At 50.7% G+C, this 23,708-nt stretch overlaps 1 protein-coding gene across 1 annotated transcript in view; it reads right to left on the reverse strand.

The window, feature by feature from the left end:
• The window catches only part of FBLN1 (fibulin 1), a 49,516-nt gene that overhangs the window by 17,479 nt on the left and 8,329 nt on the right, over window positions 1–23,708 (reverse strand). The window contains exons 4-10 of the mRNA XM_006888031.1: window positions 11,718–11,777; window positions 7,913–8,014; window positions 7,293–7,430; window positions 5,706–5,843; window positions 2,446–2,589; window positions 823–951; window positions 115–240 (exon numbers count right to left, since the gene is read on the reverse strand). Of these exons, the coding sequence (XP_006888093.1) occupies window positions 115–240; window positions 823–951; window positions 2,446–2,589; window positions 5,706–5,843; window positions 7,293–7,430; window positions 7,913–8,014; window positions 11,718–11,777 (837 nt within the window). The remainder of the gene's footprint in view (window positions 1–114; window positions 241–822; window positions 952–2,445; window positions 2,590–5,705; window positions 5,844–7,292; window positions 7,431–7,912; window positions 8,015–11,717; window positions 11,778–23,708) is intronic.

Consider the following 23,708-nt stretch of genomic DNA (forward strand, 5'->3'; position numbering starts at 1 on the left):
TGCCTTGTGCCCGCATGGCCCCTGTAAGCCTCACTTGCCCTCACCTGCCCTGTGCCCGCATGGTTCTTGTCACCCTCACCTGCCCCACTCCCCCAGGGTCCCTGTCGTCCTCACCTTCGCAGGACCTGCCGTCGGCCGACAGCCGGAAGCCCACGGTGCAGCTGCAGTAGTAGGAACCGGGCGTGTTCTCACACTTGTGACCACACAGGCGGCCGGGGTAGCGCCGGCATTCATTGATGTCTGCAAGCAGGGCAGGGCTCAGGGCGTCCACCTCGGCAGCTGTGTGGCTGCCCGGCCTGCACTCGGGCCCGGGGAGCCTCCCACCCCTTCCTCCCTTCATTCCCACGGCTCAGAAGGCAGGACAAGCAACTGACCCCAGTTCAGCAAGCAGGGATCTGACCAGCCCCAGGCTGCCTGCCTGCCCCTGTCTGCTCACCCCAATCCCAGCCTGGCCTGGCCCACCAGGATCGGGCAGGGGTCAGAGGACATACCAGACACCCCTGGGGAATGTTACCCGGGTGACAGGTCTAGCCTGGGGCTCTGCCAGCCTGGTTGACCACATACTGGCCACAGGCCTTGCAGACGGGTGACAAAGTCTGACAAAGCAGGCCCACCAGCAGACACATGGCACCCGCCCTCAGGTGAGCTCACACGGGCAGGTACGGCCACGTGGCTGAGGGCAGAAGCGACAAGATCGAGTCTGACTGAGGTGGCCAGATGGTTTCTGAGAGGAGAGGGCAGCCTCTGTGTCCACCCAGTCAGGGTTCACGTACTGGGCAGGGTCCCCTCGACCCCAAGCACACGCAGAGGGCCGTCACGTACCCACACACGTCCGGCTAATGGGGTCGAAATAGTAGCCAGGTTTGCAGTCGCAGCGGAAGCTGCCCGGGGAGTTGGTACAGACGTGGCCCGGCCCGCAGGGCTCAGCGGGTGGTGCACACTCATCCACATCTGGGAAGAAGGGAGAAAAGCTGGAAATCCGGGGGGCAGGAAAGTGGCAAACTCCAGCCTGCCTGTCCAGAAGAGGCTTCGCTGCGATCTCATGGACGGCCTGCTGGGGGACGGGCAGAGAGGATGGACAGGGCCCACCTCACCCGACCCTGGGGACGCCAGCCACCCTGGAGCAGGCGCTGAGAGCATGTCCTGCAAGTTACGGGTGGGACAGGGGGCCTCTTCAGGTCACCCAGATCCAGGTGGGCTGCCTAGAGGAGGAAGCCCTGACCCAGACCTCAAGGTGTTTGAGAGTACGTGTGGGCAGAGGTGACAAGGTAAGGGTCAAAAGTCACCGAGACAGGAAGGAAGGGGCTTGTCTGGGGAGTCACTGTTGGGACGTAGCAGGCCTGTCAGGGACCTGGTGCCACAGCAGGACTGTCCCACAGTGTCTCCTTGGCTACAAGCCGGACAACGAGTAAGTCAGAGAAAAGACATCATGGTTGGAAAAGTGGAAGGTCAGTAAAGGAGGGGGAGACCCTCAATGAGATGGACGGAGACAGTGACTGCAGCAGAGGGCTTGAGGGTGTCAGAGCACAGGACAGGACAGGGTTCCGATCTGTCCTTCACGGGGTCTCTATGAGTCGTACTCGACTTGACGCCACCCAACAACAACAGAGGAGGACCAGTTTCTAGGACGATTTAAGAGTATTGCCTACTCCGCGGGCCGCCAGGAAGATGAGCAAATCTGTCTTGGAAGAAGTGAAGCCGGAGTGCTTCTTGGAAGCAGGGATGGTGAGGCCCAGCCTCTCACAGACTGTGGGCATGTCCTCAGGGAGGTCAGACCTTGGGGAAGGACAGCACGCTTGGAAAAGTGGAGGGTCAGTGAGAAAGAGGGAGACTCAACAAGATGGCCCGACACGGGGACTGAGACAACATGCTCACACACGGAAGTAACGTGCAGATGGCACAGGTCGGGCCAGGGGTCTGTTCTCTGGGACACGGGGACACGAAGAGCTGGAAGCAGCTCGGTGGCACCTTCCAACAGTCCCTACAAAACCTCAGTTCTTCGTGGGCCGTCAGTTCTTTCCCCTACAGCGCCACTGGGGGAGGGGAGATTCGAACCGCTGACTTTTCGGTTAGTAGTGAAACACTTAACCATTGTGCCACCAAGGGAATGAGCAGGACAGAAACTGGAGAAGTTGGATGATCAGGTCTGGTGGCAGCTGGGAAGGACTGGACTGCATGTCTGTGCACTGCTCCTCCAGCCCCGGGTGGCCACAGAGGACGGTGAGCGGGGAGGCCTCGCTGGGTGTGAGGCCTCGAGGCTGGAGACTGTAGACGGCTGGGGTTCAACTTGCACCAGTCCAAGAAAGTGAAATTACAGGCCTGGGCTTGGGGACTGGCAGGGGGCAGGAGGGCCCAGTGGGAGCGTTGTGGCTCTGGGGCTCGCCTCTTTCCTTCCAGATGAAGGTGGGCATGCTGGGAGCAGAGAGAGTTCTTTAAAGTACCCACCGACACATCGGGTGCCCTCCTCGTTGAGGTGGTAGCCACGGCCACAGTTGGGCACGTTCTTCTGGCACGTATAGGAGCCTTCAGTGTTGATACATGTCTGCCCCACAGGGCATGGGGCACTGATACTCAAACACTCATTGATATCTGCGGTGGAAGAGAAGCAAAACATGGGTCAACTGGGGGCATCTAGAACCCAGCAGGAAGTCCCCTCAGAGGCACCGGGAGCCCGCATTCCGGGAGCCTTCACTCCGGCCACACGGCGGCTGCCTGCTGGCCTCCTGGATGACACTTGCTCATGATACCAGCCGGCTATCTTAGAAATCGCCTCCTTGCCCCTCTGCCTGCCCTGGGGCCTGCGACCCCTCTGCTCCTCACTGTAGCCAGAGCACGGCCGCCTGCCTGCCGCTGGGGCCCTCTGTGATGACAGAGTGATGTCCCCTCTGAATTCTTCCTAAGGACTCTGCGTTGCCACCATCAACCTGGCCAATTCCTGTGGCACCTATACTGTTCATGTGTGGGGACAGGCTGAATTTTGTCCCCCAACAAGGCTGTTTTCACACCTGTGCTTGGGAACACGACCCTGTTTGGGAAGAGGATCTCTATAGATCTCATCCGTAAACATGAGGTCACAATTCCACTACTGAGACTACACCCCAAAGAAACCAAAACCACCACCCAAGCAGATATATGAACACACATGTTTATCATGGCTTTGTTCCCAGTAGCAAAGAGTTGGAAACAACCTAAGTGCCCATCAACAAACGAATGGATAGAGAAGCTGTGGTATATTCACACAATGGAATACTATGCTGCATTGAAAAACAAGGAACTCATGAAATATTATACAAAATGGGAGACCCTGGAGGACATTATGCTGAGTGAAATATCTCAGTCACAAAAGGACAAATACTGCATAGTGCCACTGTTGTAAAACAGGACTGACATCGGGGTTGGAAGGAGACTAAGAAAGATAGGATAAATAATGTACACTGCATTGAAACAGATGAGAGAGAGAACGGTTTAAAAGGGATATATGATTAGGTATTATTGTCATGATGGGACTCCAGAACGAAGGCTGCATAGTGGAGTGGACCTGGGGGAGGGTTTGTAAAACAATGAAAGAATTTTTCTTTTACTTTTCAAAGAGAAAACGAACTGGAGGGGCAGAGTGGGCAGGGAGAAAAGTGCAAAAATGAATGAATGGAAATCCAAAATCTGTAAATTTTCATTAAAATTAATAATAATTAAAAAAATGTAAAAAAACAAGCATGAGGTCAGGCGCTCTGGTGGTGTGGTGGTTAAGGCATTGAGCCTAATCAAAAGGTCAGCGGATGCCGTCCATGGCAGAAGGCCGGGGCGGTCAGCTCCCATAAAGATTTACTACTTGGATGCCACAGGGCAACTCTGCTCTCCTCCCTGCAGGGTTGCTATGAGTCAGAATTGACCCCACTGCAGAGGCTGTTAACTTGAGGTCATGTTGGGGAAGGTGAAGGGTCAGAGAAAAAGACCCTCAGTGAGACCGACTGATACAGTGACTGCACAATGGACACAGGCTAGGACCGGCTTCAGATCTGCTGTCCATAGGGTCACTATGAGTCGTACCTGACAGGACGGCACCGAACAACAATCCTAGTGCGTGGAAGTTGGACAAAGACTAAGAAGACTGAAGAATTGATGCCTTTGAGTTGTGGTGTTTGGGAAAAAGTACTGAACAGCCCACGGGCTATCAAAGGGACAGAGATGTGTCTTACAGGAATGCAACCGGGGCGCTCCTTAGAGGCAAGGACAGTGACGTGATGTCAGGAGGGGCCAGTCTCAGAGAAAGACATCGTCACCGCTCACCAAAGGAGCTCGGGTGGTCTGGTCTGTAGGGAGCTGAGCTGCTAATTCAGAGGCGAGACCTCTGGCAGGTCAAACCTGCCAAGCAGCTCCATGGAGAAAGATGGACAACCTCCTCCTGTGTGACTGATTTACAGCTTCAGAAACCCAAGGGAGGGTCAGCTGTGAGGCAGTCCTGGGCAATGAGACAGAGAGAAAGGGGGGAGGGGGGAGAAAGGGGAGGAGGGGGAGAGAGACAGAGATAGAGAGAGGGAGAGACAGACAGATAGAGTGAGACAGAGGAAGAGAGACAGAGAGAGGGGGGGAGGGGGGAGAAAGGGGAGGAGGGGGAGAGAGACAGAGATAGAGAGAGGGAGAGACAGACAGATAGAGTGAGACAGAGGAAGAGAGACAGAGAGAGGGGGGGAGGGGGGAGAAAGGGGGAGGGGGCACGAGGAAGGGAAGGAGGGAGAGACTGGAGGGGAGAGCGGGTCCAGAACTCCAGGGTTTATTTACCCTGGTTCAAGCAATTTTCTTTCCTCTATCTGGACACTGTACTTTTCAACAATTCTGAAATCACGGAAACCATTCTATCAGGGAGCTGGTTTCCCTTGTCTTGGGCACAACCTCCTTGTTCAACCTTTGTCCTCACGTCTAGAGCTCCTATCATGACTGTTCTCCTGCTACAGTGGAGTCCAGAGAAGAGAAGTAAATTGCTTTTGGGTGACTCAGTTCCAAACCAGGTGCCTCGGACTCCACATAACTTCACATCTTCCACCTACACTAACCCTAACCCAAACCAGTGGCTATAGAGTCCATTCCAGCCCATGGTGACCCCGTGCGGGTCAGAAGAGGATGGGAGCCTCCGCTACGGCGACTGTTTGGGAAGGCGATGGCCAGGCCTTTCTTCCGAGGCATCTGAACTGCCAGCCACGGTCAGCGGCACGCTCCTCAGCCAAGTGTACCAGCCAGAGGCTCCCCCGTCTACACTGCTCTTGGGACTGTGGCAAGGATTCCGACTCATGCAGCACCATGTGACTGAACAGAACTAACCGCCCCGCAGTGTTTTCTTGCCTGGAATCTCCACAGGAGAACCTCTCACCAGGTCTTTCTGCCACAGTGGCTGCTAACCTTTCTGTTAACTGCTCAAGGCTTAACCGTCTGTGTCACCAAGTCTCTTTCGTCCAGGCAAGCCGCTGGCAAGCTATAGCCCTCGGGCCTAATCTAGCTGTCCATTTTTCTAAATAAAAAGTTTCCTGGCACTCAGCCTGGCTCGTCTGTTTACACACTGTCTGTGGCTGCTTTCACGCTACAATCACAGAGTTGAGAAACTGTGACAGAGTCCGTATGTGGAGCAGCACCTAGGACGCTGACCAGCTGGCCTGGTTCTGTGTCCTCTGCAGCCCCTGGCCCTCCTGAGGCCGGGCGGCGGCGTGTCTTACCAATACAGTTGCCTAGAGCGTCTTGTATAAAACCACTCTTGCACTGTAGCTTGGGTCTGCAGCGGAAGGATCCCAGAGTATTCTGACAGATAAAATCGGGGAGGCAGTTATGAATACCACTCTCACACTCGTCAATATCTGGTACGTCATAAAAAAAGGAAAACGTTAGCAAGCGTTCTGCCAGAGCATCTCACAACACTTTAAAATCACAAGCAACATTTCTCTTTTTTTCTTTCTTTTTTTTCAAATGCTCATTAACTCAGAGTAGAACCTGAAACAATCCCACAAAACTGGGTCCCACACAATTGGGGATTTGGCCAGCCACGCAATGCCCACGCTGCTCAAGACAGCAGCACCCGGTTCCCAGGCCCCGTGAGGCAGGCCTCCTGCTGTTTCATAACTTACACGGGCATTTTCCTGGCAGACATATACTTCTGGCTAAGGGTCTCTTTAATTTAGATTAGAATTGTCTTAGTGGCAAGAAACACAGTCCCCAGAACCGACTTCATTTGGAAGTGTTCATGATAGTCCAAATACTGACAGTGGTGACTGTCAGGAGGGGAGAGGACTAGGCTGCCTTCCCTCCAAGTTCATGGCCACTTGAAGGCATATCCAAGCAGAGACGCTTGGCTGGCCGTGTACAAACTGCCCAGCAAGTCATCAACCTGGCAGGACCTGAACCAGCTCAGAAGGCTTCCTACGGCAGAGGGTGAGACTGGCTTTTCAACCTTTTGGTACAAATGGTTCCTTTGTCTCAGAAGACCCAGAATCCCCCAGAGAACCACGTTCTGAGGGACCCTCCCCAGAGGGGATGTCTGCCAGGGACCGGGTAGGGTTTGGTGGCAAGGGGCCGGCGGCCTGAAAAGGCCCACTGCAGGCAGGAAGGCAGCCTGCAGCCAGAGGGGAACCAGCTGTTACACAATTATTTTCTTTTTTGAAAGCACACATGAGGCCCTAAAATTCACCCCAGGTGTTATTTTCAAGCATCGGTGCACAGAGGCCTTTCTGAAATTCAGACTGACCACCACTATTGACTGGGCACCGGCAGAAGACAGGGGTGACAGAAGTGGGGTGCTGGGGGCTGCCGTCAGCTTTTCTACATTCTGACCATTTTGACTGGCATTTTCTTGTTTCATTTCACTGCTAATCCCTCCGGTGCCGGCCAAGCAGGTGTGAAACACCTGTTGCCATCAAATGGACTCTGACTCACAGCAACCCCGTGTGTACCAGAGTAGAACTGGGCCCCATGGGGGTTTCTGGGGCTACTCCGTGAAAGGAGAGAGCCAGGGCTTTTTCCTGAGGTGTCCCTGAGCGGACACTACCCTCCACCTATCAGCTCACGTCTGCACCAGGCGGGACCCCCAGGCAGGTATAAGGGTGTGCAGGTGTACCACCCTGGGAAGCCCTCCTGTGGCTGGGCCTGCGACGGCATACAGCCAGGTGGCACTTGGTCACCACGCAGTGGGCACTGACTGGCGGCAGCAAACAGCATCCCACACACGAGAAGGCAGCCTCCTCTGACGGCCCCACCCCTTTCCACAGCACCCCCACCCTGGGGACGGCAGAGGGGTCGGGGAGGACCCTCACCTTTGCATTCATTGCTCTCTGTGAGCTCGTAGCCCGTGCCACAGCTGCTGTCACGCTGACAGCGGAAAGAGCCCACAGTGTTGATGCAGGACTCGCCCAGCCGGCAGGTGTGGCTGCCGGTGATACACTCGTTCACGTCTGGGAGAGAGCAGACAGACAGCAGGCGTAACCAGCCAGAGCGCATCACCCCTGAGAACCTTCCAGAAGTCACAGGGAGCTGGCACCCTGCTTCTGTGAGCCCCGCATCTGATCTAGTCTCATCTATCTGACTGAGCTTAGAGGGACGATAGTTGGGGGCTCGCCACCAAGTCCTCTACTGTTTCAGAGTGACCAAAGCCCTGTTCAGAAGGTGCTGGCCTTGAACCAGGATCCTCTGACTTTCAACAAGCGCATTAGAAGGGTGTCACTGTTCCCGCTTAGAGCCAGAGGAGAGAGTACTGATCCTGGACTCAGCCCGGCCTGACACCAGCACCTGCCCTCTCCTCAGATCGCAGTCTCTCTTCTCTGATGTGATTTGAGCTGGGTGAGGCAGAAATGGAGTCCTGGGTGCTCCCCAGTCTTGCAGTGGCCCCTCGGCCTCGAGGATTGCCCCAGCCCATGGTACAGCCCGGGATACTCACCCTCACATGAGACGCCATCGGAGAGCAGCTGGTAGCCCACGAAGCAGGAGCAGACGACCTCCTCCCCTGTGTCCCTGCACTGCTGCTTGCAGGGCCCCCCACCTGCAGACAGAGCACGTGTGGGCAGGAGCGGGATGTAGCCCTCTACCCTCCCCACAGAGCCCACCACTCTGTGAGGCCCGTGGGGGTCAGGGGGCTGCAGCATCCAGTCTCAGCCCTGGCTGCCAGCACAGGGGCATGGAGGGTGGGAGGGGCAGGGCCGAGAGAACATCAACCAGTGAGGGTCCCTGCACTGGACGACCCTGACCCCGATCTTCCTCACACAAGGACTGCCACCAGCTGCCTCAGCTCCAGCCGCCTGCTCAGGGAGTCCCCCCAGATCTCCCTCGTACTGTCCCCTCATTCCACTCTCTTTCCAGGGCAGACTGAGCAAGGTTCTTCAAAGAAAGGTCCATGAGGATAAACCCCCATCAAACTAATGCCCAACAGCTGCGCTGGAGGTACAGTGCATCACGGGCTGGTGACACAGCGCATCACGGGCTGGTGACACAGTGCATTATGGGCTGTGCCATAGTTAAACCCACCAAGGGAGAAAGCTGGGCAGGCTGCTCCCATTGGGATTTACCACCTCAGAGAGCTGATGGAGGGTCCCCAGGAGTCAGAATCACCCTCTATTGGGATTTATAGCCTCAGACAGAAATGGAGGGGACCCAGGAGTCAGAATCACCCTCTATTGGGATTTACAGCCTCAGACACCGATGGAGGGTCCCGGGGAGTAAGAATCACTCTCTTGTTGGAATTTACAGCCTCAGATAGCAATTGAGGGTCCCTGGGAGCCAGAATTACCGTCTTGAGATTTACAGCCTTGGACATTTATGGAGGGTCCCACAGAATCAGAATCACTCTGTTGGGATTTACAGCCTCAGACAGAAATGGAGGGCACCCTGGAGTCAGAATCGCCCTCCTGTTAGGATTTACAGTTTCAGACACTGATAGAGTGTCCCTGGAGCCAGTTACCCTCTTACTAGGATTTACAGCCTCAGACAGCGATTGTGGGTCCCTGGGAGCCAGAATCACCCTCTTATTGGGATTTATACCCTTGGACATTGACGGAGGGTCCCTGGGAGTCAGAATCACTCTCCTGTTGGGATTTACAGCCTTGGACACTGAAGGAGGGTCCCCAGGAGCCAGAACGGCCTCATCAGCAGTGCGTTTGGAGTCCAGGCCCTGCAGGGCTCCGCCCAGCTCCCCACTGCCCTCCTCCACCCCTCACTTCACCCACTGGTCACCAAGGCCATTTGCTGTGGCGCACTTGCCCTCAAGTGCTCTTACTGCTTTACTTCCTGGATAATCCTCTGAAGACACCCCCACTCTCCAGTCCCAGATGGCATCACAAGACTGCTATGAACTGATGTGACCCTCAAAAGCTGTGCTGAAGTCTTAACCCCTGTAGCCTGTGGGCAAGGTCTTGTTTGGGGACATGCGGTCTTTCCTTGTCAGTTAACCCACTCCTGGTCCCTGGGACACACAGTGCCATCTACACGCTCTGCCGCTGGGGCTTAGTGTGTGCTCCCATCTGGTGGACAACTGCACAGCTGCATGAATTGCAGCACTGGGCTTCATCCCACAATCCCAGCATAAGAGACCCCTTGGGACAGAGCTGTCCCACTTATTGCATCTCAATCCTTATCAGTGTTGTTTTATGGGCCGTCAAGTCACCTGCAACTCATAGAAACCCTGTGTACAGCAGCTCTGAAGCCTGCTCCGTCCTGAGCCAGTCTCACTGATTCTGACACAGATACTCCCATTACGCCAGTTACTGTGTCAATCTATCTCATCCAAGGTCTTCCTCTCCTTCATGATGTCCTTCTCCAAGGACCAGTCTCTCCTGGCCACATAACCAAAGTATGTGAGATGGAACTTCAAAACCCTAGCTTCCAAGGAACAACTTGATTTCACCCTCTCCAAGACAGACCTGTTTGTTCTCTTGGCAGCTGGTGGTATATTCCGTGCGCTTCTCTAGCACATGTCAAAGGTATTGATTCTTCTGTCATCCTTAGTCAGTGTCCAGCTCTCTGATACATAACAAGTAATTGCAAAGACCATGGCCTGGATCAGGCACACCTTAGTCTCTAGACTGACATCATTGCTCTCCAGCACTCTGGAGAGGTCCCTGACAACAGATTCTCCCACTGCAATTTGTCTTTTGATTTCCTGAAATTGTTAACACCTCAATCTCTTCTCCATCTATCATGGTGCTGCCAATGGTCCAGTGGTGAGAGTCTTTGTCTTCTTGATATTGAGCTTCAATCCATATTGAAAATGACACTCCTTGACTTTCAGCAGCAGGCACTTCAGGCCCTCTTCAGTTTCAGCACTCACAGAGGTTTTTGTTGTTTTTTTTAAATTTTTTTTCAGAAGGTATAAATCATATGTTCATCTTTAATTTCCACACATATTCATACATATAAATACATTAATTATTAATTAATTAGTCAATCATCATGACCACAGTCTCCAGGTTTTTTAAAAATTTTATTCCAAGTGGCTTCCATGATTGAAACCATGTAGTTTCAACCAAAAAGTCAAAGTAGAGTTCCTTTAACCCACTTGTAAAAGGGTTAAATGAAAAGTTCTACCAGAATAGCAAGGAACTCTGGCAGCCTACTGGTCAGGAGCTCCTGCTAACCTTGAAGGCTAGTGGTTCAAATCCACTAGCTGCTCTCTGTGGGGTTAACTGTGATTGATTCCAAGTGGATGGTACATAATAACAAAGCAACCAGAGTAGGCAGGAGCACTGGTTGCACTGTGGTTAAGACATCTGACTGCTAACCAAATGGTCAGTGGTTTGAAGCCACCAGCTGCTCTGAGCGAGAAGGATGAGCCAGGCTGCGTCCACAGAACTGACTCCATGGTCAATAGTGGTTTTGGTTATGGGGGCCCTGACCCCTTCTGTGTGGTGTCTTATAAAGGGGGAGCTGAGATGTGGAGTCACACAGGGGAGACGCCACGTGAAGAGACAGAAGCAGCTGAGGAATGTCAAGGGTCACTGGTGCCCCCAGAAGTTGGGAGGGAGTCCTGGAAGCAGAATAAACAAGGCTGACACTTGCTGTGAGCTTCCAGGCTCTAAAATGATGAGATTCCACAACTCTTCTTAGCGCTGTCTATCTGTCCTCTCTGAGACAGAACCAGGGAAAGGGGTCAGAGGCTTCAGGGGTCTTGGCTCCTTCCCCTCCCCCCAGGCCTCCGTGCTGTCACTGACCACGGGCCACATCAAGTGTCATTAATTGTGGTCCCCATCAACAACCCTCCCCAAGCATGGGCTGGCCACAGAATGATCTCAGGGTGTGGCCTGCCTGTGACCACATGCTGGCCTGGACCAAGAGAGAGAAACAGAGCTTTAGAACAAGCCGGCTGGGCCCTCTATCTCCGTGGGACAGATGGCATCAGACTTGGCGGACTCGGGGGACACTGAGACCAATGGCACTGCACCCCTTTCTGAGAGACCCCACTTTGGGGGCCTCACAATGCCTGTGAAGTTAGGCACTTCTAATTTCAGCTTTTCATCTACGGCCCCTTCTCTGTAAGTCCACCCCTCTCCCACCCATCCCACCAGGTCCCTGCTCCAAGGACATCAGAGGGAACGAGGGTGGAGCTCGAGGGTGGAGCTCGGTGTAACTGGAGGCCAGGCAGGCACCCCAAGAAGGGCACCCTGCAGGGGGTGTCTGAGGCTCACGCCCCCAACAGCATCAGCGTCAAAGGTCGACAGACCCAGCGCATGACCTGGGGGGATGTGGACGCTCACCTCGGCAGCGGTCATTCAGGTACGGGTCTTCTTGTTCCTCCTCGCCTTCGGAAACTTTAGCTAAAGCGAGGAGAGAAACAGGTCAACATTTACACAAGCACACTGGTCCGTCTTAGCTTAGAGGACACTCCTAACCGTCCATCCCTGTGCAAACATCAGCCAGAAACGTCCATGTCTGAGAGCGTCCAGGTGGTGCTGACGGGTCAGAGTTCCACTGCTAACTGAATGGCTGGTGACCCAAGGCTGACCCAGGGTGCCCTGGAAGAAAGGCCTGGTGATTGAGTTCTCAGCCCCTGAAAACCCTCTGGGGGTGTCTTCTCTGACACACGAGGATGGGGTGCGTGGTGTCACTTCAAGTCAGAGCGACTCCACAGCAGATGATTGGATTTGGTTTAAAGCCCTTCTATAAAGATCACCATCAGCTAAGTGTTGGTTTTACTCCTTCAGAAACAGAATTAAAACAGAATTACATCTGGACTGAATCATTTACTTGGATGGACGCCACAGATGGAAAGGGAAGGAGAGAGAGGAGTAAAAAGTAGGAAACAAACAATAGACAGACACGTTGATGGGTGTGCAAAGAATGATCAGCACAGTCTCGTTAAGGGAAGACACAGAGAGGTACAGAAGGATGAATGGAAACCAGAATCATAGGGAGGAAGTGGGGAAAGTGGGTGAAAGGAGCTGATGGAACACGCGACTGGTCGATTCTGACCCCTGCCTGCTTCAGAAAGGAGAACTTTCCAGCAGAGTTGCTGGGGGCTGTCTGCTAGTGGGTGGGTCGTTCCAAAGACGGCTCAGAGGACATGCAGGTAAAAGGTGGGCTGAATGGTGTGGCACCCCCATTCCTCCACTTCTTATCCCACAGACCATGAAGGGCGGTTCTTCCTAGAAACTGGTCAAGTAACTTTGTTGTTGTTTTCTATTTTTAATAAGAGTGCTGGTCTCCCATCTTGGGACCATCTGAGGAAGGGTAGCTTCATTGAAAAGTGATTTACTGCTTAAATCTGCCACTTTCAATAGTGCCCTGTCTTGCCTTTCCCCTTAGACCTTTTGACCATCTTAGCTTTTTCTTTTTCTTCTTTGCCTCCTGAACATTTTCTCACAGCTCCCTTGTTAAAGGGCTGCTCACTTGGCGTGACCAGCACTCACCTGTCCAGTGTATCCCCCCGTCTCCCTCCTCTCCCCTGTGCCTGTGGTGAGCCCACCCTAACAGTGGCTCCACGCAGCCCACACCCACCAGCATTGCCAAGCTGCCCACGGATTGAATCTAGGTCTGCTGAAGCCACACAGATTCATCTCTGCCTGTGTTCTTTAAAATAAGCCCAGACATACAGCTGATTCTGGTGCCCATTATTTGTCAAAGGGAGAAAAAAACCCCAAGTTTTCCTCATTTGAAAGAACAGTCTGGGGCACTGTTACAGACTCAAGATGTACACGGCAGGTGCCCCGCTACCAGAAGGACAGTATTCACTGTTTGAGAAAAATAAAAGCAAAAAGGTCGCCTGATAAAAGAAAAAGAAAACAAGAAAGGGGAACATGCCCCATCAGTAATATCCATAGTCCCATACAAACAGCTACATGGTCAGACATGCCACCCTCACACTCCTGCACCTATTTCTACCAATCACTGGGCTCAATGGTCATTGCAAATTGACTCATACACTTGACTCCTCCCAGTTATAGGGCCCACGAGGGAAGCAGGTTAGAGAGTGGGCGTGACAAAGAATATCACCCAGTACAAGTCCAGGTTTAGTCCAACTGTCCCAAGTCAGATCATTGTGTTGTTAGAGGCTGTTAAGTACAACCATAGGAACCTTATGAACAAAGTATCTGAGCCCTGTCCTAGCCCGTGTCACCCTCACACTTCCTGACACATTAGAGCTCACTGCAGCAGTCACCATGTCAGTACTCCTGGTTGAGAGGGTCTTTCTCTCCTTCACTGCCCCCCCCCAACCTAGCATCATGTCCTTCTCCAAGAAATAGCCGCTCCTAGCAATATGCTCAAAGCACGTGAGGCAAAACGGCATCATCTTTGCCTTCAAAGAGCACTCCAACTGCACCCTCTCCAAGATATGTTTGTCCTTCTGGCCATTCATGGGATGTTCAGTGCTCTTCTCCAACACTACAGTTCAAAGGCATCAATTTTTCTGTCATCCTTATTCATTGTCCAGCTCTCAAATGCAGAGCCAAGTATTGGAAAGACTATGGCCTGAATCAGATGCACCTTAGTCTTCAAACTGACATCATTAGTCAATAATTTGGAGAGGTCTCTAACGGCAGACTTTCCCAGTGCAATGTGGTTCCTCATTTCCTGACAGCTGGTCCCAAGGATGTTAACTGTGAATCCAAGTAAGATGAAGTTGTTGACAGTTTCAATGTTTTCCCCACCTTTCAGGATGTTGCCTGTCAGTCCAGTGGTAAGAATCTTTGTTTTCTTTACACTGAGATGCAACCCATATTGAAGGTTGTATTCCTTGATCTTCTGTAACAATTGCCTCAAGTCCTCCTCACTTTCAGCAAGCAGGGTTGTGTCATCTGCATAACACAGGTTATTGATGAGTCTCCCTCTGTTGCAGCCACTGCATTTCTCTTCATAGCATCCAGCTTCTTGAATAATTTGCTCAGCATACAGACTGAATAGTTATGGAGAGAGAATGAAACCCGGACGCACACTCTCTTCTTAATTTTAAACCATTCAGTGTTTCCTTGTTCTGTTCACACAACAGCCTCCTAGGCTAGGTATAGGTTCTGCATAAACACAATTAACATGTTACTACACACTTTTAAATTGACAACTGTGCTTAGAAACACATTTTGCCGTCATTTGCGGTGACGTGTTAACTGCTCTCGGATTCCCATTCTCCTCAATGTTACCCATAACTTGTTATGATGCACACAGTCAGACGCCTCTGCACAGTTAATAAAGCACAAACAGGCATTCTTCTGGTATTCCTAACTTTCAGCCAGGATCCATCTGACATCAGCAATGATATCCCTGGCGTCATGAACTTCTGACAGCTTCCTGTCTATGTACTGTTCTAGCTGTTTCTGAATGATCTTCAGTAATATTTTGCTTGCATATATTTTTTAATTTTTAATTTTCTACTAGTTTATTTTCAAAACTAGAATATGTTACTTTCAAGAAAATTTTTTTCATGGTATTAATGATATTCTTCAATGGTTTCCACATTCTGTTGGATCACTTTTCTTTCTTAGGAATGGGAACAAATATAGACCTCTTCCAATCCACTGGCCAGATAACTGTTTTCCAAACTTCCTTGCATAGACGGGTGAGTGCATCCAAAGCTGCATCTGTTAATTGAAACAAGTCAGTTGGTATCCCATCCATTCCTGGGGCCTTATTTGGTACTTCAGAAATTTTCCAGTCAGTTCTATTTGGTACAGTGACTCTGTGTATTCCCTCCATCTTCCACTATGTGGAAAGTACTCTCTCTTGTATTGGTCCCACAGCTCTTGATGATTTGCAAAACCTTGTACCCACAGTTAAGGTAACTGGAGACCATGCTCCCACAATGGGTGCTAACACAATGGCTAGAAAAGCCAAATTTCAGGGTTCTGACACCCCAGTGTGATTACATTATGGTTATTGAAACTGTTACTATGGAACAGAGTGTATATGAAGGGTTGAGTGAAAAGTTAATCGGCTAGGCAACTTTCATTCAAATTACAATTTTAAAAAAGGAAAAAATAATTAAAAAGATAGAAAAACAGGGTGAAGGAGCTAATTAAAAATTCATACTTATTTCTGTAATGAGAAATGACTCACAGCTGACCCTCCAGCAGGTTTTCAGACTGTAACTACAGGGGAGGAGACTGTCCATCTGCCCCCATGAAGCCGCTGGGGGATCCAAATTGCTAGCAAGGTGTCACTTCTGAGTTAGCTGTGCACTCTGCTAGGGGTGCCACCAGGGCAGAATGACAATCGAGCACAACTGAATCACTGAAAAACCTCTGACACAGAGAAACAAAGCTGCACAGCTTCCTGGAATCATTAATTTTTATTTTGACTGCGCTTACACCATCCAACTACCTGGAATATTTCAGCAAATACGGCCACCCCTAGTGTAAATCAAGCCTTCTCCCCTAAACCTAAAGCTATGTCCAGGTTGCACATGTACTATGGGTAAGTGAATTGTCTTAGCCCCACCCGCCAGCAGGTGCTGGAATCCTGATCCTGATACCTGTGGAGAAGGAGTCCTGGTGGAGTGGTGTGTTACATGCCGCACTGTTAACCAAAAGGCCAGAAGTTCAAATCCACCAGCTGCTATAATGGGCAAAGTCATACAGTTCCTCCTGTTGCGATTCACAGTCCCAGAAACCCAATGGAGTCTGAATAGATTCAATGGCTTTGAGTTTGAGGGGACGTAGCTCTGATGCCATGATGGTTGGTTACATCACCTGGTTGTTAACTGAAAGGTCAGCTGTGAAACCCATCAGCTGCCCAAAGGGAGGGGAAGTGAGGCAGTCTGCTCTAATTTACAGCCTCAGAAGCCTGTGCATCATAGAAAAACAGTGTCATGACGAAAAATACAGTGTCAGCAACACTGCTTTTAAAAGCACGGCAGCTGAGCCTGCATGTACTATGCATACAACTTACATGGCTAGCCATGTATTTTAAACCAAAACCCAAGCTCTCGGCATCAAGTCCACTTCACTCCAGGTTTCCTAAGCTGTAAATGGAAGAGATCCGCCGATCTTTCTCCCTTGGCGCCATTGAGTGCTTGAAACAGCTGATTTTTAGGTTAGTAGGAAGACTGTGGTAGCTGGATTGGAGGAAGACTCATCAATAACCTGCGTTATGCAGACAGCACAACCTTAATTGATGAGAGGGCCTGAAGCATCTTCTGCAGAGGACTATAGTTTGCAATATGGATTGAAGCTAAACATCAAGAAAATGAAGATTCTCACCACTGAGCCAATTGGCAGCATCATGATAGATGGGAGAAGAGATTGAGATTGTTAACAATTTCAGCTTGCTTCATTCCACAATCAACATCCTTGGCACCAGCGGTCAGGACATCAAGAGACAAATTGCATTAGGGAAGTCTGTGTCAGGGACCTCTCCAGAATGCTAAAGAGCAAGGATGTCAGTCTAGAGACTAAGGTGTGCCTGACCCAGGCTATGGTCTTCACAATTACTTGCTTTGCATCAGAGAGCTGAACAACATCTAAGGATAACAGAAGAATTGATGCTGCTGAGTTATGGTGCTGGAGAAAAGTTTTGAACATACCATGGACTGCCGAGAGAGGATGAAACCAAGCTGCTTCTTGGAGATAAGAATTTTACGATTCAGTCTCACATACTCGTCACTCACATACTGGTCATGTAGCCAGGAAGGACTAGTCTTTGGAGAGGGACATCATGCTTGGAAGGGTCAAAGGACAGCACAGGGGAGGAAGACCCTAGATGAGATGGATTGACACAATAACTGGGGTAATGCCGGTAGGTGTGTCAGAGACAGTGAGACTGGCTCAGGATGGAGCCATTGTGCATAGCGTTGTTGTGAGTTGCAGGTGACTCATCGGCACACAACAACAGTCTGACATGCTGTGCACCACACCATCATGGCTCCTTAACTATCTATTTTAAAGCTATCAAAACATGTTGTTGTTAGGTGTCATCAAGTTCATTTTTCAACTTCTATCAACCTTGTGTGATGGAGCAGAACTGTCCCACAGGCTTCCTGGGCTGTTGCTTCTCAAGCTAGGGGAGGGCTCTACTCAAAGTCAGAGGTTGTGTGTTAATGCCATTAACAAAATAAGGCAGTGTTAGGCTGAACGATAACAAATGACCAAAATGTATAGTCCTGGCTGGCCCACAAAAATGGCAATTCTAGTTAGATCGCCTTAAAATATATATGAGCTCCAGTGGTCGAGTGGTAGAGGCTGTGCTGCATTCTCAAAGGCATAGGGTTCAAATCCATGGGCCACTCTGCAGGAGTTGTTATTGTTGAAGTTATGTGCCATCGAGCCACCTGCGACTCATAGTGACCTCGTGTACAACAGCCCTAAACCCTGCTCTGTCCTGTGCCAATCTTATTGTCTCTGACACGCCTACCCACATTACCCCAGTCACTGAATCAATCCACCTCATTGAGAGTCTTCCTCTCCCGCACTATCTCTCTACCCTCCCAAGCAAGACGTTCCTCTCCAAGGACCAGTCCCTTCTTTCAATGTGTCCACAGTATGTCAGATGAAGCTCCAGAATCTTTTCTCCAAGGAGCAACCTGGTTTAACCCTCTCCAGGACAAACCTGTTCATTCTCTTAGCAGTTCATGGTATATTCAATACTCTTCTCCAACACCACAGCTCAAAGGCATCAAGTCTCCTTCTATCATCCCTAGTTATTGTCCAGCTCTCTGATGCATAGCAAGTAACTGCAAAGCCCATGACCTGGATTAGCCGCACCTTTGTCTGCAGACTGACATCACTGTTCTTCAGTACTCTGGAGAGGTCTCTGACAGCAGACTTTCTCAATGCAGGATGGGACATCTCCTCCTGTGCAATTTACTGCCTCTGAAAACCTCCTGAACAGTAAGCCATGCATTAGTTCTGACTCAACAGCATACCACCACCACCTTTACAAAAGGCGCTCTGGTGGCCTACTGGAGCTCCCACAGTCAAAGGTTCAAATCCACCAGCGGCTCCGAGTTAGAAAAATGAACAATTTCCTCCCATGCAATTTACTGCCTCTGAAACCCCGCTGGAGGGTCAGTTCTGACTCAGTGGCACACAATAACAACAATTTTACATAAAGAGCTTTGGTAGTGCAGTGGTTAAAACGCTTGACTGTTAATTTCATGGCCATTGGTTTGAATCCATTACTTCTTCCACAGGAGAAAGACGTGCAGTCTGCTTCTGTAGGATCCCCGGCCCTGCGGAGTAACTCTCTTCCATGGGGTCCCTATGAGCTGGTGTTGGCAGCAGGGGTAATCGCAGCAGAAGCAGACAGCCACACCTCCTCCCTTGGAGCTGCCGGGTAGGTCTGAACCATCAACCTTGTGGTTAGCAGCCCAGCCCTTAGCTGTTGCACTACCAGAGCTTCTGGTTAAAAGTCGGGGTGACTCACAGTGACTCCGTACGGCACAGGGACCTTGTCTAAGCTGTGTCCTCCAGCCTCAAGCTCATCTGCCGAATCAATGGAATGTGTCCTTGCCTCCAGGGCCCCGAGGCCACGTGCAGTGACGACTCCTCTTCTAGGCTAGGAAGCTTCTTCTCATTTCTTTAACTTGTGGACTCTTCATTTCATTCAATGCTTTCAGGCAAACACCAGCCCGCCACGTGCCAGGCACAGGCGAGGGTTCCAGATGCACATGGGGACCCAACTCCTCAAAGCATTCACAGAGGACTCATCAGAAACTCGGTACCTCCATGCCAGGAGGTCCTCCAGGCTTGCATGGCCGTGTTCCAAGGAGGCCAGGAGGTCAGGACAGACTGACTGATGTGCTGGCAAACAGACCTGATCTAGTACTTCCCCTTCCACAGAATGGGTAGAACTGGACTCCTGAGATGCCGGGCACAGCTCTCTAAATGTGGTCAAAGATCAGGTCTCCTGCTCCAGCCCTGGGCCTTCGATCCAGGGAGCCAGCTGGTGGTGAGCCAATATCACATGTCAGGACTGACTGTCCCCCCCAGAGTCCTCAGTGAATGATTTTTCATAAGGTCACCAGCACTCTCTGCTGAGGCCCCTCTGGGTGGTCTCAAGCCTCCCACCTTTAAATTAGCACGTGTGTGCTTAGCTGTTTTCACCAGCCAGGGGTCAAATTCTTCTAGAAGATTCTAAAGGCGGACCCTCAATTTTTGCACTTGATTCATCCAGGCCAGGGTCAGTCTGTGGGCGCTCTGGGCAGCCCTGCAGGAGCACACAGTAGGAGCACCATGAATGTTGGCCGGTGGGAGGGAGGCACATCAGGGGCTGGGAGTGAGGAGAGAAAGAAGAGAGCCGAACAGCTGAGGGAGGGTGAGCAGGAAGTGGGGCAGATCAAAAGCACAGAGGAGACATCTGGAGCCACAGAAAACCCCAGAGTGTGTTAACCAAACAAGCCAGGAAGCAGAAAACCCTTTCCAGAGAAGTCCCCCACCAGGATTAATCAGAGTCTGTTGACAGAGAAAACGTCATCTCTGGTTTTAAAAGCCAGGGCAGGAGCCAGACTGTGGTCCCAAGGCCACTTTACGGGGCTGTGAAGGCTGGGAACCAGCTGGCCACAGCTCTGGAGGATGGACTTCAAAGAGGCCACTGACTTAAGGGTCGGGGCAAGTTCACGCCTGGGGAAAGGGAGCTGGCCCTCTCCACAGAGAGAGAACTGTGTGTCTGCTCTATCCATCCCCCCTGGGACCCCAAAGTCACCAGGTGCAAAGCTGCAGCAGAGAGAGGGACTGGTCTCGGGGGGTGGCCTCGGTCTGCAAGCACTTGTCTCAGAAAGTCCTTTAGATGGAGCGGGGTGTGGGGCAGTGAACCCCCTAAGGCAACACTTCTGTCTGTGTCTCTGATCGAACGCTGGGGTGCTGCTGGGTGTCGTGTCAGCTCGAATCAGAGCAGCACCCCCAGACGGCACCCTCGCCCGATCCCGCCTCCTGCTCCCAACCTCTGCTCTGTTCCAGCCACTGCTGCAGCCACTGCACCACCCCATCCCTTAAAGAGTCTTCTTTTCAGTAGCCTTGTATTCTTGTGTTCTCTAGGGACTGGCCTTCCTGATAACAGGCCAGCAATACGTGGAAGCGAGTCACACCAGCCGCTTCAGAGAAACACCCCGGCAGAACTTCTTCCAGAACAGATTTGTTTACTATTTTTCCTGTCAGGACTACTGGTTGTTGTTGTTGTTGTTGTCGTTAGGTACCATCGAGTCAAGGATGACTCATAATGACCCTATGAATAAAAGATCGGAATCCTATCCTGTCCTGTGCCATCCTCACACTTCCTGACACACAGGAGCCCACTGCAGCAGTCACCTTGTCAGTCCACCTGGTTGAGGGTCTTCCTCTCCTCTACTGACGCTCCACCCTTCCCAGCATCATGTCCTTCTCCAAGGAACAGCCCCTCCTAGCAACATGCCCAAAGCATGTGAGGCGAAGCCTCATCATTCTAGCCTCCAAAGAGCACTCTGGCTGCACCCTCTTCAAGACACGTCTGTTTGTTCTCTTGGCCGTCATGGGATGGCCAGTGCTCTTCTCCAACACCACAGCTCAAAGGCATCAATTCTTTTACTTTCATCTTTATTCATTGTCCAGGTCTCAGATGCATAGCAAGTGGAAGGAAAGACCATGTCCTGAATCAGACCTACCTTAGTCCTCAAACTGACATCACTACTCCTCAATAATTTGGAAAGGTCCCTAACTGCAGATTTTCCCATTGCAAAGCATCTCCTTATTTCCTGACTACTTATACCAAGGGTTAATTGTGGATCCAAGTAAGATGAAGCTGTTGACAGTTTCAATCTCCTCTCCATCCATCAGGATGCTGCCTGTTATCAAGTGGTAAGAATCTTGTTGTTATTTTATATTGACTACATAGTATTAAACATATTCAATACTCTTTGCCAACACCACAATTCAAAGGCATCTATTGATCTTCTGCCATCTTTATTCACAGTCCAACTTTCATATGCACAGGAAGTACTGAAAATACCATGGCCTGGATCTGGTGCACCTTAGTCTCTGAGCTGACATCTTTACTCTTCAGCACTCTGGAGAAGTTTTGGCAACAGACTTACCCAATGCAACTATGCTTTTGATGTCTTGACTGTGGCGACCATTGATTTCAATTGTGGGTCCAAGTAAATAAAATCCTTGACATAGTCAATCTTACCTCCATCCATCGTGATGTCCCTACCGATCTGGTTGTGAAGATTTCTGTTTTCTTGACATTGAGGGGTAACCTATTTTGAAGGCTGTAGTCTTTGATCTGTTTCAGAAGTGCTTCAAGTCCTCTTCACTTTCAGCAAACAGTTAAAATGGTAGACTGGATGTGTTGTTAAGTGCCATCGAGTCATAGGCAACTCATAGTCACCCTATGAACAAAAGACCTGAACGCTTGTATAACTTTCATCGTTTCTCCAGGTTCATAGCGTTTCCAGAGGCAAGCTATATCGGAAGTGGATGCCACTCCTGCTTCCAAGCTTGTTTTAATTGGGGAGCTCCACCAAACACTGTCCACCATGAGTAACTATTATTGCATTTGACACATCAGTGCCACAGTGTTCACCTTCACAGCAACCATAGATTTCTTTTTGTTGTAGTTTTTGTTAAACTTTGCACACACACAGACACCACTCACTCCTCATTATACTCCAAATGTGGCAGCAATTGCTTTACAAAATTAATATGTGGACTTTCAAAACTTTATGAGGGAAGTGTCCATCTTATCCCAGCCCTGCAGATGAGGAAACTGAGGCATAGAGAGGTTCTGATAAGTTTCCAGGATTACACAGCAAGCAGACAGAACTTGGAGCTAAGACTCTATGATGTGTGGGGTGACCTCATTAGTTTGAAGTTTCAGCAAGTCCTTTTCACTTGTGGAGGTGGAGTCATGCAAATTAGGTGGATGGAGTCCTAATGAGCTGATTGGCCAGTTTTACCCTTCTGCTAGGCTTAAAGGAGAGCCAATTCCCCAACTGAGATCATGTGACCATTTAGACTCTGCAGCAAACTGTTGCTGTTATGTGCCATCAAGTCACTTGCGACTCATAGCATCCCTATGTACAAGAGCTCTAAATGCCGTTCTATCCTGTGCCAACCTCGCCGTCTCAAACACACTCATTCCCACCACCCCAATCACAGAATCGATCCATCTCATCGAGGGTCTTCCTCTCTTGCGCCGTCCCTCCACCCTCCCAAACATGATGTCCCTCTCCAGTCCTTCTTTGCAACACGTCCAAAGTATGTCAGATGAAGCTTCAGAATCCTTGACTCCAAGAAGCATTCCGGCTTCACCTTCTCCAGGACAAACCTGTTTGTTCTCCTAGCAGTCCATGGTATATTCAACACTCTTCTCCAGCACCACAGCTCGAAGGCATCAGTTCTCCTTCTATCAACCCTAGTCACTGTCCAACTCTCCGATGCAAAGCACGTAATTGCGAAGACTATAGCCCGGATCAGGCGCATTTTAGTCTCTAGCCTGACGTCATTGCTCTTCAGTACTCTTGAGAGGTCCCTCACAGCTGACTGTCCCAATGCAATTTGTCTCTTGATTTCCTGGCTGCTGTTACCAAGAGTGTTGACTGTGGAGCCAAGCAAACTAAAACTGTTAACTCTTTCAATCTCTTCACTATCCATCCTGATGCTGCCAATTAGACCAGTGGTGAGAATCTTTGTCTTCTTGACATTGAGCTTCAATCCATATTGAAGTCTGTAGTCATTGACCTTCTGCAGCAAGAGCGTCAGGTCCTCCTCAGTTTCAGCGAGCAGGGTTGTGTCATCTGCATAACGCAGGTTGTTGATGATTGTTCCACCAATCCTGATGCCGCATTCCTCCTGCAAGTTAGGGATTCCAAAGACGAAGGAAGAGTGATGCGGAGGGCAGCGGCTGACGGTGGTGCACGGAACAGCACAGCAGCGGGGAACTGCACATCCGGGATACCTTTAATCTCTGCCTCAGAGGACACAGCTTTGTCATGATCCTCCTAAAACAGATCGCTCACTCAATTGGTGTCCAAAAGTCCTGCTTCCACAGTGGGACAGACTCAAAGTCACATGGCAAATAAGTGACGGGCAGACTCCTGAATTTCTGCAGTCATCGCCACCAAGGCCCCGAGGGCCAAGTGTATGAGCGGGAGGAGTCCTGAGCCACAAACCAGCTCGAGTCAGATGACAAGTGGAGTGCAGGGTAGGAGGACAGAGGACAGACAGCAGGACGGAGGACAGACATCAGAAAAGAGGACAGACAGCAGGACGGGGGACAGACAGCAGGACGGAGGACAGACAGCAGGACGGAGGACAGACAGCAGAAAAGAGGACAGACATCAGAAAAGA

This window comes from Elephantulus edwardii, unplaced genomic scaffold (assembly GCF_000299155.1).
Source record: "Elephantulus edwardii isolate Elephantulus edwardi_28Jun2011 unplaced genomic scaffold, EleEdw1.0 scaffold00064, whole genome shotgun sequence".
NCBI classification, from domain to species: Eukaryota; Metazoa; Chordata; class Mammalia; order Macroscelidea; family Macroscelididae; genus Elephantulus; species Elephantulus edwardii.